The sequence below is a fragment of the Peromyscus leucopus genome, chromosome 4 (assembly GCF_004664715.2).
Source record: "Peromyscus leucopus breed LL Stock chromosome 4, UCI_PerLeu_2.1, whole genome shotgun sequence".
In the NCBI taxonomy this organism is placed as follows: Eukaryota; Metazoa; Chordata; class Mammalia; order Rodentia; family Cricetidae; genus Peromyscus; species Peromyscus leucopus.
Window position 1 is genome coordinate 1,955,594 of NC_051066.1, and position 15,175 is coordinate 1,970,768.

Genomic DNA, 15,175 nt, shown 5'->3' on the forward strand with positions numbered 1-15,175 from the left:
GCAGCTGCTGTTACATGTAACTGTACACATGTGTACAATTTGGATTGTGTCTCAGTTTGTAGGTTCTTGTAACAAATCCAGTTTTTCTTAAATAAGATGCTTTAAAATGGTAATTCTTTAATTTGGGGCTCATGTTAATTAATGGTATTTTCCAATGACTGGATTACTAGGGACCTATATACTTATACTTGGCTCTTTGTTGTATATATTATAGTTCCTATGCAAGTTAAGTCATTAATGGTTTCCAGATTTAAATTGTAGCATTTATATTGCTTTTTCAAAATTTTGAAAAATTAGGGTTTTATACATATTTTATAACATGCCTCTTCCTACTCTTTATTATATTATTTTTGAGTATATATTTCATGGAAGTTTGTACCTTTTAAATGGATCTTCTAATTTTTTTTTTGAGATTGACATAGTTTTAGAAAGCATTCAGACATTTTGCTTATTTAGATGAAGTTACTATGCTTTAATTAAATGCTTTTGAAAGAATATGTGCTCCACAGTTTCATTCAGTCTTTAAAATACAGCTTTATGTTTGGACACTCCTTTTTGTCTGTGTAAAGTCTTTGCATTTGTGGAAAAACCCCAGGTTGAGTGCTTATCTGTGATTTCTTGGTGGGACTCAAGGAGCACAGAGTAGATCTGTTTCTTACTCTATGATGAATCAGGGGCTGATAAGTCTTTAGGTTTAGAACTGTGTTCTATGTACACCCATATTTGGGCTCCTGGTTTATAAGTGTTACAAAGAGCATGAAAATCAGTGAGATGGGCAGAACTTTGTTAAGCACAGTCTAGTGTCAGACACTTGTGCACAGCTGTTGTTTGTGATTTGTTTATCTTTTTACAGTCTGACTCCAGGGCCCTAGGTCTCACAATTTACATGACTAGCAATGTTAGAACTGTTTTCTCAGTTCTAACTAATTTATTGTATTGGTTTGCTTGTTTTCCAGTAACTGTTAAATTCAAATTCATTATTTAAGTTCAGGACTTCTGAATTAGGGATTAATTTCTCTGCTCAACCATGTGGGATGTAAGATCAAACATTTCATGGCTATGATTTAGAATTTAAGAAGTGAGCTAACAATGGCTACTTACATTTACTGTGTGCTACCTACTAGTCCAGATCATTTTTCATATTATCTTTCAATAAACCAACTAGTCTGTTACTATTGTTTCTCTTTTTTATGCTGACATTTTGCTTATTAAATTTCCACCATTTTATATTTGCTCATGAAGAGAGTTAACTCAGAGACATTAATGAATTTTAACTTGAAGATTACTCTGTACTCCCTCCCTCCCCCTGTCTCTGTCTCTGTCTCTGTCTCTGTCTCTCTCTCTGTGTGTGTGTGTGTGTGTGTGTGTGTGTGTGTGTGTGTGTGTGTGTGTGTTGGCAAAAGTAGTCTCTGCCTTCCAGATTCCCCTTGCTTCCTGTTTTCCTTACTTAAGAGTAGACTTGAGCATTCGAGGCAAATACTCTACCATTCAGCTATATCTCATCCATTTTTTCTTTGTATCTGTGCTTCAGTTTCCTCTAGATAATTAAAGTACAGAGGAGGGAGAGATAAAATGTTGTTGTTTCTGGTAATCAGAAAAAGCTTTAATCCTAGCAGTTGGGAGGCAGAGGCAGGTGGATCTCTGAATTTGAAGCTAGCCTGGTCTACAGGGCCAGCCAGGGCTACACAGAGAAAGCTTGTCTTAAAAGAAAGGGGTAGGGAGAGAAAAGGGGCGGGGGAAGAAAAAGGAAGACTTTATTAAGGAGGTAGTATTTGGAAATGGCTCAGAGGATCTGGTAGGGTTTTGGTAACAGTGAAGGCAAAAGCAAAAATCTCAGCAAAGGTTTAGATGTGAAATAGCCATAGGGACTGTTTAAGAAACATTTAAGAAAATTATTTACTGAGGTTTTAATATATGTTGAACCTCTGACAAAGTTCCTTGCTTACATTGAATTCTATGAGAATTGCTATATGAGAAAAGGTTTAGTCTTGTTTTATGGAGAAGGAAGCAGGCTCAAAGAAATCAAGTATGTGTAATTCATCCCCTCTTCTTGTATAATATTAGAGGGACCAGCCTTAATATTAATACTTACCAGGGGCTCAGGAGAGAAACTGTGAACAGTGAAGACTGTTTTTGGGAAATAGAATCTCAGCACACTGAGCTCTATAGTCCACTTGCTTTAATTCCTCTGGCATAACATCCTATTTATGCAGTTTCAGTTCTGTTCTTGTGCCTAGCTCCTTCCTTGCCTGATTTCTCTCTATGTTTATCTGCTGCTCCCTCTAAGTTCTATCTCAAGTCTCTTGTCTTAATTCTGCCTCATTTAGGTCCTTTTCATCTCGTTCTCACCCAGCTAGTACTTCCCCATCTGACTCTTTCTCATCTTCCATCTCATCCATACGTTCTCTCTGGTCAAAATCTTCCTTACCAACCTCTCCGTTCTCCATCTCTAAGTTCTCCACGTTCCTCCTAAGTCTCCCAGGAATCCAGTTATAAACCCAAGCAATAGCAATCCCCTGGTCGAGCAAGGTCACCAAGACTTCTTAAGCCATGACTTGACCTTTGGAGAAGTCCTTGGCTTTTCCAAGTAGTAGCTTTTGTGAGAGTAGCTGAATTCCATTACGATTTCCTGTGGCTTGCAGCACCCTCTCACACAGTAATAGAGCCAAGATGCAAACCAGGAAGCCAGGAAGGTCTTCTAGACTGCCTACTACTGTGTTGAATGTCGAAATGTTCTGAGGGACATGAAGGGAAATACATGGGATGTCATCCAAAAGAACAGTTTTGGGAGGTTATATAGTATTCTGCATGGAATAGATCAAAAGTGCTAGAGGTAAGGCTGATAAGGAAGGAGTTATTCAAATAGTCCAGTTGAGAACTTGAACATGTACTCACACATGCACATACACACACCACAACACTATTTTGAAGTCAAAATTTTTGAGGATGATTATGCAGACTGGACTGGACACATTAGGAACCCAGAGAGGGTGAGACAGTAGAGTAAGGAACAACCCAAGATGACTGAGAGAGTCTTAACAGTTGCTTGCACTTATCTCCATCTCAACTTGCACTATCTTTGTTTATTGAATCTTTCCTATGGCTTAGGCACTGAGTAGCTAGTTAATTTTTAACTTCCTGTCTAGTTTGCACCACAATATACTCTCTTCTTCATTTCATTCTCAACTTCACTTGTTTCTGACTAACTGGTGATTCCTTGCTTCTAAACCGCACCCCTCTAGTCTAGCCAAATCAAACCTTGCTTGCCATCTCTAATTGTAACAGTTTCCTTGAGAAGCAACCACAGAATGTAAAGTGCCTGAGTATTATGGTCAGCTCTCCTGAGTTTAAGTTCAGGCATTGACATGTTACTTTAAAAAAATAATTTTATTTATAATGTGTGTTGGGATAGTGTTGTGGTGTGTGTATGTGCATGTGTGAGTACATGGCATGTGTGCTTCACATGTTGGGGCCACAGATTGATGTTGGGTTTTCTTTCTCTGTCTCTCTCTTTCTCCTACATTCTTTAAAATGTTTTAAAACATCTCTCACTAGTCACCAACCACCAGCTGCATCCCCAGTGTTCCTGCACTCAGTGTTTTTGTGGGTGCTGGGGATTAGATTTCAGGTCATCATGCTGTATGGCAAGCACTTCACCCACTGAGCCATTTACCCCAGTCTTTCTCATAGGTTCTTTAGTTTATTGCTAAAAATTACAGAAGTTTAAAAAACAGCAGTTGAAAAAATGTTGGAGGGGTTACAGTATTCTTGGGATTCTTGAGTAAGAGATGTCATAATGAATTAAAATACCTATAGTGTGACATATGATCCTTGTTCAGTCTTTAGGGAAAAGTAACTTTAAATGTGAGAGCCTTAAATCTGAGGTTTAATTTGTAGATTTTTGGATGTCTGGGTGTACATAATAGTTTATTTATGTAGGTATTCAGGAAGCCAAGTGATGATTAATTGTAGCTTGGGAAATAGGTTATAGAAATAATAATACAGGCTTTTTATTTGTAGGGATCAAGGTGGCCGGACATTGTGTGGTGTAATGAGGATTGGCTTGGTTGCAAAAGGCTTGCTGATTAAAGATGATATGGACTTGGAGCTGGTTTTAATGTGCAAAGACAAACCCACGGAAACCCTGCTAAATACAGTCAAAGATAACCTTCCTATTCAGATTCAGGTAAGTACTTTTTAACTGCATTTGAGAATTTGTAAAGGGTTGAGAAACAGTGATCTTGATGACTATTAACAAGAATTGGTAAGTCAGGTATAAAGATAGGTATATAAAAAAAAGAATGCTAGCATGATTTGGTCAGTGAGGAACTCACACTTAAAGCACATTTCTGGTGACTTATACTCAGGATATATTTACCAAAATAAGGACATTAATATACAGTCTTTTGATTTTTCGAGACAAGATTTCTCTGTGTAACAGTCCTAGCTATCCTAGAACTCACTCTGTAGGCCAGGCTGGCCTCGAACTCACAGAAATCCATCTGCCTCTGCTTCCCAAGTGCTGGAATTAAAGGTGTGTGCCACCACCACATGGCCAATATCTTAAACCTTTCAGGCATGTCTTGCTTAGACTCTTCATCTCCCCACCCCCAGACTGTGTATGTCTCTGAGTATTATAAAACTCTTGGAGCCAGGTGGTGGCGGCACATGCCTTTAATCCCAGCACTCAGGAGGTGGAGGCAGGGGTATCTCTATGTTTAAGGACAACCTGGTCTACAGAGTGATTTCCAGGACAGCCAGGGATTCATAGAGAAACCCTGTCTCAGGAGGTGGGGGTGGGGGGTGGGGGTGGGAGTGGGGGTGCGGTGTCCAAACAACTGTAGATAATTTCATAATGATACTTTAAAAGTTATTTTGAATGTAAAAATGATTTGAAGATTTGTAGGCTGGAGAGATGTCTCAGAGGTTAAGAGCACTGAGTGCTCTTCCAGAGGTTTTGAGTTCAGTTCCCAGCATCCTACATGGTGACTCATAGCCATCTATTATGAGATCTGGTGCCCTCTTCTGGCTTGCAGGTGTACATGCAGGCAAAACACTGCATAAGTAATAAAAAAAAAATAGATCTTAAAAAATGTTTACAAAGTGGAAGATTTGGTTAAAAATTTTAATTTATTATTGTTTTGTGCGTGTGTGTATTTGTGCATATGTGTGTTAATATGTGAAGCTGGAGGATAACTTTGTGGGGCCGGTTCCCTTCTGCCTTTGTGTGGATTCTGGGGACTGAACTCAGGCTATCAAGTTAGCATGCTTTGATAGCCTTTGACTGTTGAACCCTCTTGCAGGTCCTAAGAACTAGTTAATTTAAAGTCACTCATTTGTTAAGTTTATGGAAAGTCACTTAGGTTTCCAGATTCTTTTCACATTGGGTTGGGTTTAGAAAGTTCTAATGCTGGCCTGCTCTTGGGTTCTGGCTACCTTAAGACCTACTTTGCCACCTATCCCAGAGATGTGTTCAACAATGATTAGGAAGTTGAGATTGTCTTTCATTTCAATTATGTGTTACCTGTAGCTTCTTGGTAATTTAGGTTGTATTCATATCTGTGTCACAGAAATAGATGTCATCCCGTAAGTCTAAACTTTTGAGTTGGTCAAAGCTCACTTGTCCACCCATGCTTGCTTGCTTCATTCATTCATTTTTGAAGAATAATGTATTATTAAATATTTTTATTTTATGTGTATGAGTGTTTTCCCTGTGTGTATGGGTGCTCAGAAGACATCATTGGATCCCCTGGAACTGGAATTAACAACAGTTGTGAACTGACATGTTGGTGCCGGGAACTGAACCTGGGTCTTCTGAAAGAACAGCCAGTGCTCTAAACCACTGAGACATCTCTCTAGCCCTCTTTTGTTGCTTTTTAAATTTGTATTTCTTCTAAATGAAGGCAGATGCCTTTAAAAAAAAAACAAATAAACAAACAAAAAACCAGTGAGTTTATTTATTTATTTTTTTTGGTTTTCGAGACAGAGTTTGTAACATGAATCTTAAAAGATCTTATTAATAAAACATTGGGGTGAACGCTGAAAGATCAGAGATACAGAACAGGCCACAGCTAACCTCACCTCGCTAACTTCTCAGCCGATCCTGTTTCCTCAAACTGGAAGCCTCTGAGTCCTCAATCCAGAATGAATCTCAGCTGAACTAAAAGCCTACAAGCTTAACCAGGCTCTAGTTCCTAGTCCTCACGCCTTATATACCTTTCTGCTTCCTGCCATCACTTCCTGGGATTAAAGGTGTGAGTCACCATGCCTGGCTGTTTCCAGTGTGGCTTTGAACTCTCAGAGATCCGTATGGATCTCTGTCTCCAGAATGCTAGAATTAAAGGTGTGGGTGCCACCATTTTCTGGCCTCTATGTCTAGTGGCTGTTTTGTTCTCTGACCCCAGATAAGTTTATTAGGATGCACAATATATTGGGGAACACAATATCACCACAAGGGTTTCTCTGTGAAACAGTCCTGTCTGTCCTGGAATTCACTCTGTAGACCAGGCTGGCTTCAAACCCACAGAGACCTGTCTGCCTCTGCTTCCCGAGTGCTGGGATTAAAGGTGTATGCCACCACTGCCCAGCTTAATTTGCAAGTTTTAAAAAAATTAAATAGGAAAATCAGTGTATATTCATTGTATAGAATATTAGATTTTATTGGGTGATTCTGATGCATATGGACCGTGTACTTTGATCCTATTCACTTATTTGTTTCCTTCTTTTGCTGTTCTTCTACTTGTTCCTTTGCAAATGTCTTCCCTTTGCTTTCAAACAAACAAATGCTTCTCCTGACTATTTACTTGCTATGGAAATACAAGAGTTAGTTCTCTCTACAATGTAGATTCTGAGGATGGAATTTAGGTCATCAGGCTTTGGGAGCAAGCATCTTTAGCCACTAGAGCTAGCTGTCTTGCTACCCTGCTTTCCCCTTTTTAAAGTCTAGATTCTCATAAGAAAGAGAACATAAAGGTGGGGTCTGGAGAACTAGCTCAGTGGTTAAAAGCACTTGCTATTTTGCAGAGGACACAAGTTCAGTTCCCAGCCCTCACAAAGGTGACTCACAACTATCCAGGGTATCTGATGTCCTTTTCTGGCTTTCATGGGCACTGCACATGTGGTGGACTAACATACACATAAGCAAAATATTCATACACATTAAATGAAAATAAATAAAACTTTAAAAAAATAAGAGACTGCACATACTATTTGTCTTTGTGACCCTGGCTTATTTTGTCTACATGATGCTTTCTGGTTCCATCCTTGTTCTTGCAAATGATATAACTTAACTTAGTATTTGTTGAGTAATATTCTATTGTGTAAAAGTGGCCTTTTCCCCTAGTTATGTAATTTGTTTATAGTTTATTACTGGGTCACTTTCTCTATATTGTACATGTACATAGTAACTGAACTTCAAAACTTTTTTATGCCTCTGTTGATCAAGTTCTGACTTTAAAGGCTCTTATAAACTTTTGGGATACTATTTTATTCTGTTTTCTTATTTAGGAAAGTATATTCTGAAAATATACTTTCCTAAATAAGACTATATTTGACTTCTATTTTTAATTTTGGTGGAACAGTGTTTTTCTTCTTTTACTAATTTATTTACTTTTATTTGCATTGATAATTTGCCTGCATGTATGTCTATGTGAGGGTGTTAGATCTTGCAGTTACAGACAGTTGTGAGCTGCCATGCGGTTGCTGGGAATTGAACCCAGGTCCTCTGGAAGACCTGAACCACTGAGCCATTTCCCTAGCCCAGAGCAGTGTTTTTTTTTTTTTTTTTTTAAATCTGTTAAAAGCATTTAGTTTCTTCCTGCCTTCCAGCATCCCTCCCTTCTTTCCATCTTTCTTTTATAACTATTGTGAGATTTGAAGATGGAGAGTGATAAGCTGAGTGAATTACAGGATAAAGGGTTTTGATAGGGTAAGTTTAGTAACATATTTGGGGCTAATAACACTTTTTAGTTTTTTTTTTTTTTTTGAGGAGAGGCAGGGTCTTCCTACATAGCCCTGGCTGTCCTGGTACTTTGTGTAGACCAAGATGACCTAGAACTCTGATTGTAAACCAGGCTGGCCCTTGAACTCACAGATATTCACTTGCTTCTATCTTTTCAGTGCTAGGATTAAAGGTGTGTGCTACCAGACCTGGCTTATGACAATACATTGTGTTAACAGGTTTTTTTTTTTTGAGACAGGGTTTTTCCATGTAGCTTTGTACCTTTCCTGGAACTTACTCTGTAGCCCGGGCTGGCCTGGAACTCACAGAGATCCACCTGGCTCTGCCTCCCGAGTGCTGGGATTAAAGGCATGTACCACCATGTGTGTTCCAGGTTTTTATTGTTTAGGAATTTATCTTTTATACTTTAGTGCAATGAGCATTGTTACTTTTTGAGTCTATAATGAAGTAATGACTAAAGTATCAGCTAGGTTCCTGTTCTCTATTAGTGAGGCTTGTTTTGTCATATTCATCCTCAGGTATTCCAGGCTGGAAAAAAGGAGTACACTGCTATACTATTACTCTGACAGTGTATCCCATTTCTTTAGCTTTGAAGATACAGTACAGTCTAAACAATAGTGCTTTCTCTGTGTAGGTTGCACTTGTTGAACTCTGCATTGTTTCTTTCTCAAGTGATCTTTATTTTTGGGTACCACAGTTTTAAAATGTTATTGTTGATCTAGTAAGTCTTCAAGGACAAATCCCAAGAGAGAGTATAGATTATGCAGACCATCTCAAATTTTAGGAACTTTGTGCTTTCTAGTCTAGAGAGGACTAAAAAGACAAATATTCTGAGATCTTTGAAGGGTTATATTAGAAGAGGTGAAAGAGGCTTTAACACTTAGGGTGTGGATATTATGAGACACATATTTTAATTTAACATAGTAATTATAGCTTCCCAACAATGAATTTTCTGTATCTGGGTGAAGGTACATTTCATTGGAAAGTGGTAATCTTAATTGCCCATTGATGTTAAGAGTAAATTATACAAATGTACTCACATTTCTCTCTAAGCATACATAATTATTGTAATATTTCAGGAAATAATTTTTAGTGTGACCTTCACAAATGTCCTACTACTCTAGTAGTTTTGTGTGTGTGTGTGTGTGTGTGTGTGTGTGAAATAATAATCTCTGATATAGGACCTTCCTTTCTTACAGACTAAATACCTTTTCTGAATACTTACTCTAGGAACAGTTTGGTTATTTACTATCTTAATATAATTGAGGTGGAAATACACCCTTTTTTCTCTGTACTCTTTTCCAGGGTGATTTTAGAGCTTCTTTGAACAAAGAAGGCAGAGGATGACAAACTCAGTAATCTTTGAAGTCAGTCTAGTCCAAACTCCTATGTTTATTTACTTTGGATATGTCTTATAATTGACAATTTTAGTTTGACTTCCAATAGATATTTTAAAATTAAAAAATTTATGTGCATTGGTGCTTTGCTTGCATTTATGTCTGTGTGAAGGTGTCAGGTCTCCTGGAACTGGAGTTACAGGCAGGTCTGAGTTGTATTGTAGGTGCTGGGAATTGAACCCAGGAAGAGCAGCCAACCCTTAACAACTGAACCATCTCTCCAGGTTGAGTAGGTATCTTCGTGTGTGTGTGTGTGTGTGTGTGTGTGTGTGTGTGTGTGTGTGTGTACACGTACATGCACACATTTGCATGTGGAGATCAGATAACAGTTTGGTGTGTTCCTCTTCCTCAAGTACTGTTCACCGTGTTTTTGAGACAGAATATCTTGGTGTGTGACCTGGGGCTCCCTAATTAGGATAGGCAGGATGGCTGGCTATAAAGCCCCAGGGATTCATCTGTACCCACTTCCCCAGTTCAGGGTTTCTAGGCAGGTGCCACTGTGCCTGTTACTTATATTTATTTGGTGTTGTGTGCACCATTATGTGATGCCCAAGGAGCCAAAAGAGAGCATCAGGTCCTCTGGAACTGGAGTTCCAGATGGTCGTGAGCCACCATGTGGGTGCTGGGAGCTGAACCCTGGTCCTCTGCAAGAGCATCAAGTGCTGTTAACCACTGAGCCATCTCTCCAGCCCTGTCTATTGTTTTATGTGGGTGCTGGGATCAGACTTGAGTCTTTGTGCTTGTGTGGTAAGCACTCTATAACCAACTCATCTCTCCAGCCCTTTAATAGATAACTTTAATGATTTTTCCCCCATTGGCATAATGAATGTAAGTGTGTGTGTGTGTGTGTGTGTGTGTGTGTGTGTGTGTGTTTGTTTATTTCACTTCTGGTTCTTTCATTCATGGTGAGGTCTTTTCCTTCTTTGGCTTCTTCTGTTCAACACTAGGGTAATAATGAGTTTTCTTTTTCTTACTTTTTGGGAAGTACTTAATATTAAAACTATATTTTATGTAAATGATGAAGTTCTTTTAGAACACACCTTGTATTATTTCCTTCAGCCCATTTTATGTCAGTTAATATATATTAAACTTGATCATTAAGAAATGCCTTGTAGGATTTATTTAGTTATAATTTAATGTCCAATAATATTTAATATATGATTTGGATTATTTTATGAAAGCCCTAGGATTGTATGTTTATCTCCAAGTATGTTAAAAGCAGCAATGTAAATTTCCCTGTGGATGTCATTTGCATTATCTCATAATGATAAGTCTCAGTGGAATGACTTCTGAGATCTATTGTAATTATATGAGGCAACTGTTTCTACTCATTCTTTCATGTGAATGTAAGTCTTTCATACTTTCTTGATTTACTTAAGAAATTTGTATAATCTATTTCATAAGTCCTTGGCAAGTAGTTTTGATTGTTCTGTAAATAGTGCTATAATTTTAGAGAGCATTTCAAGCTATCTACTGCTGTATAATAATTTACAGGAATCATTTCAAGAATAATTATACTCTTGTAATGCTGTTGGTTACATTTTACATTGAAGAAAAAGTGGTTTTAAATATTGTTTCATAATTGTCTACATGGTAGACATTATGGTCCTTTTTTGAGGGATGGAAAATGGATTTGCTTAAGTTATCCCTGAAGTAAGGAACTAGTTAGAGTTGTGGATTTCATTTACTCTTTGGCTTAGTGATACTAATAGTAATATTCATGAACTTAGCACAAGTTTTCCCTTTTAGGGATTTTAATATGATTGAGTGTTTTTGATATCTTGGTGACTTTCAGAAACTGACAGAAGAGAAATACCAAGTGGAACAGTGTATAAGTGAAGCTTCTATTATAATTCGGAACACGAAAGAACCCACACTGACTTTGAAGGTGATACTTACTTCCCCTTTAATTAGGGACGAATTGGAGAAGAAGGATGGAGGTACATGTGTGTATATATATATACACATACATACATATCTATGTTTTGTTTTGTTTAATAGCTCTTTTCTGTACTATACTAACTAATCCTTGAGATTTAGGAGGTTACAGACTTCATTTGCTTGTGTATGCCACCCCATGATATTTTTAAAGTTTTGTTTTTACATAGTCTATTTTTCAGTTTCAGAGACCTGTGTGCTGTGTTGCTTTAACTCTGCTTTCATGTTTTTACATCTTGATGAAGTGCTTTACCTTGTCTAGTGTAACTTCAAGTTACTGGTATCTGCTAACCTGTTCTATTATACTGGCCTACTGGTCAGATTCAGGATTAAATGTGGTTCAAAACAATTATTTTTAAATTTGCTTGCTTATTTTGAAATTACTCACTTGCATGTTGTGTTTGACTTCTAATAATTATATACCCTTAAAAATTTTGGTTACTTGTGTGTAGATTTGGTTTATAGAATAATGAAAAAGAATTAGTGAATATATTTTACTCAATAATCTTTCATCTTCAGAGAGTGTATATATAAACACACACACATACATACACATGCAAATTTTTATTTTGGAGATAGGATCTTACTGCATAGCTTTGGTTGGCTTGAAATTCGCTATGTGGAATTGGATGGCCTCGAACTTACAGAGCTCTGCCTGCCTCTACTGCCTCAGTGCTGGGATTAAAGGCTTGGGCCAACCACCTGCCTTCAGTAAATTTTTGAGAAGCTTTTTACTCTGTTACATTTTGAATAAGATGTATGTCCAAAAAAAAAAAAATCACTATATGACACTGTCACGCTCATAAATGTAGAATGAGAAATTCCTTAACTGTTATTTGGTATTAAAATACCAAAACTGTTGGTAGTTTTGAAAAGTAATGAAATATGTGTGGTGAGCTTCATTTTTTTTTTTTTTTTTTTTTTTTTAATCTTGTCAAGTTGGCTTTTTTTGTACTCTTAGTACTGTTCAAAGAAACATGCCACATGATACTTTTTCTGTGTTGGACCTTTGACCAACTGGCCACTCGGTTGTAACAATTTAGAGGCCTATGGTATATATGGGCCAGTAGGGTATTTGCCATTTTCCATTTGTCAGATTTCAACAAATCTCATTGCGTACCCCTTTACCATAAGTACCACTAAAGTGAAAAGTAGTATAGGTCAGTTTTGTAGTTTACTTCAAACTGTTGATTAGTATAGAAAAAGGCACACTTAACTGTGAAGTAGATTTTTGAATTTTAGTTCCTAGACATGAATCATAGAATCCTGGAACTAAAATAGATGGTCATCTTTTTAAAAAAAAAAATTTTTTTTTTGAGTGAGGGGTGGGTTAGGTTGTGTGGTCGATTAAAATCAGAAATTTTTTAGAAATCAGATACATTTTTGAGACATAATTTAAATAAAAATACATCCAATCTATAATTGGGTTTAATACTCATACTTTACCCCTTATGCAACATGTCTGTAGCACCTTGGAAGAACCAGTCTCTTAAATGGCTTAATTTTTTTTAACATCAGATCTAGGATTTCTGGTTTCTGGTGTACCAAGATGTGTTAATTTTGGTAAGCTGTGTTCTCCTTGACCCTGTCATACAGAACCAACCATTTCTATGTAGAGCTGTAATCATAGGTGATACTAAACATTATTTTTCAAAGATTTTTTTTTTTAATTTTCTTTTGATGTTTTGAGACAGGGTTTCTCTGTGTAGCCTTGGTTGTTCTAGAACTTTCCCTGTAGACCAGGTTGGCCTCAAACTTACAGAAATCTGCCTGCCTCTGCTTCCCCAGTGCTGGGACTAAAGGTGTGCGCCGCTCTCACCTGGCTGTAAACATTATTTTTCTATTGAGAGGTGTTTGTTTGATCTGCTCCTTGTGTTACCTCTTTGAAGGTATCAGGAAAATACAAAGCTTTTTCTCTTGTAGTTTTGTGTACTCACATGGGATTTTTGTATAGCTGTCAGTGTTGATTCCCTCAGGCTTATCCTGTTGCTTTAAAAAAAACAACAACCTTAATTTTGCTTCAGAGAAGCTGAAAACAGGCTCTTGAGTGTATTATACCTTTGTGGAGCACTGTTAATCATAGAATGGGATTTGTGTCAAACAGAATTGCAGTGTTTGTTGAAGGTGTTTTGAGTTACTAATGATCTAAAGGCCTCCATGTGCTGACTCATTAGCTGATATGTGAGCTTAGGTTAGCTTGGAGCTGATGTTTAACAGATGTTACTTCTCTTTTTGAATGGCAGGAAGATTTGCTTTCCTGTTCTTAACATCCCAGCCCTGCTGACCAACTTGATATTTTACAGCTTATTCATTTTGTCTAATCTGGGCTTTGTCATATTTTTGTCTATATTCCTGGGCAACTTGGAGCATCCAACATAATTGAGCATCTGCAATCTGGATTATGCAGTTCTGTTTGTTCACCTAGACACTACTCTTTGCCTTGATGTAACCCTTTCCATTTCCATAGGATTGGAAACACAAAGCACATTGAGTTTTCAGGGATACCTGGCACTGACAGATAGTGTCCTCTTCCCTTCTGTCCATTTTCTTTCTCAGAGTTAAACAATGACCCCGAGACACTTTGTCATAGTATTCTGACTTGATTTATCACTCCCAAATACACAGTTTGCAGTAGATACACAAGTCATCTATTTCTTCCCTTTCTTAACTTTGCTAAATGACTTTGACAGAATCTAAACGAGAGGAAAGGAAGGTTGAGAACAGACAGAATATTTTCTGTGTAGAAATAGATAGCCATTCACATCAAACCACCATTTATTTTGTAAGTTGTCAAGAGTGAATAAAAGATTATCCTTTTTAAAAAAATGTTGTCACAAGTAAGACTTCTATGCTATCAGTGTTAGCATGCTCCAATACTAGAAGGCCTTGTAGAATGACCATTTCCCTAGTATTGTGTATTTCCTTTAAAAAAACAAAAGTACAAGAGAAAAAGCACAGCTCTTGCTGTATAACATCTGTGTGTTCAGTTTTTCATTCTATTAGCGTTGTGTGACATTGGGCATACTTCTTAATTTCAAAATAAAGATAATAAACAGTAAGTTGTCTGCAGGGTTCAGTGAGAGACTCCATATACAGTGGCATATGCAACTAACTTCTAAATAGTGAAGTTCAGAAACCACTCAGCTTACTAAACACTCCTACCTACTCAACAGAGTGATGTGATCACATTAGGTTCTGACAGTTGAACCTTAACATAGCCTAACTGTCTGTCTATGTATGTATGTATGTATGTATGTATGTATGTATGTATGTATGTATCTCCCTCCCTCCCCCTCCCTCCCTCCCCCTCCCTCCCCCTCTCTCTTTCTCTTTCTTTTCTTCCTTCTTCCTTCTTCTTTCTTTTCTTTCTTTTCCTTTTCTTTCTTTCTTTCTTTCTTTCTTTCTTTCTTTCTTTCTTTCTTTCTTTCTTTCTTTCTTTCTTTCTTTCTTTCTTTCTTTCTTTCTTTCTTTCTTTCTTTCTTTCTTTCTTTCTTTCTTTCTTTCTCCCTCCCTCCCTGTCTCTGTCTCTCTGTCTCTGTCTCTCTGTCTCTCTGTCTCTCTCTCTCTCTCTCTCTCTCTCTCCAAGGACTTGCTAGCTCTGACTTGCTAGCTCTGTCTGCCCTGGAAATCAATAAATACACCAGCTTGTGTTTAGACAGTTGAACCTTAACATAGCTGAACATACATACATTCTTCATTCATCTATTTATTTATCTATCCATTTATCTGTCTATCTATCTGTCTATCTATCTATCTATCTATCTATCTATCTATCTATCTATCTATCATCTATCTATTTTTCTACCTAGCTACCTACCTATCCACCTATCTATCTATTTTTGAGGCAAGGACTTGCTAGCTCTGTCTGCCCTGGAACTCA

General features: G+C 37.4%; 1 protein-coding gene across 6 annotated transcripts in view; it reads left to right on the forward strand.

Annotated features, from left to right (window-relative positions):
- Positions 1–15,175, forward strand: part of LOC114705793 (spermatid perinuclear RNA binding protein) — a 129,239-nt gene that overhangs the window by 57,710 nt on the left and 56,354 nt on the right. For all 6 annotated transcript variants that reach the window (XR_005091289.1, XM_037204474.1, XM_028887879.2 and 3 more), the window contains exons 4-5: positions 4,021–4,186; positions 11,153–11,297. Coding sequence is in view for 5 of the 6 variants with exons in the window: in XM_037204474.1 (XP_037060369.1) it covers positions 4,021–4,186; positions 11,153–11,297 (311 nt within the window). In the remaining variant the exon portion in view is untranslated. The remainder of the gene's footprint in view (positions 1–4,020; positions 4,187–11,152; positions 11,298–15,175) is intronic.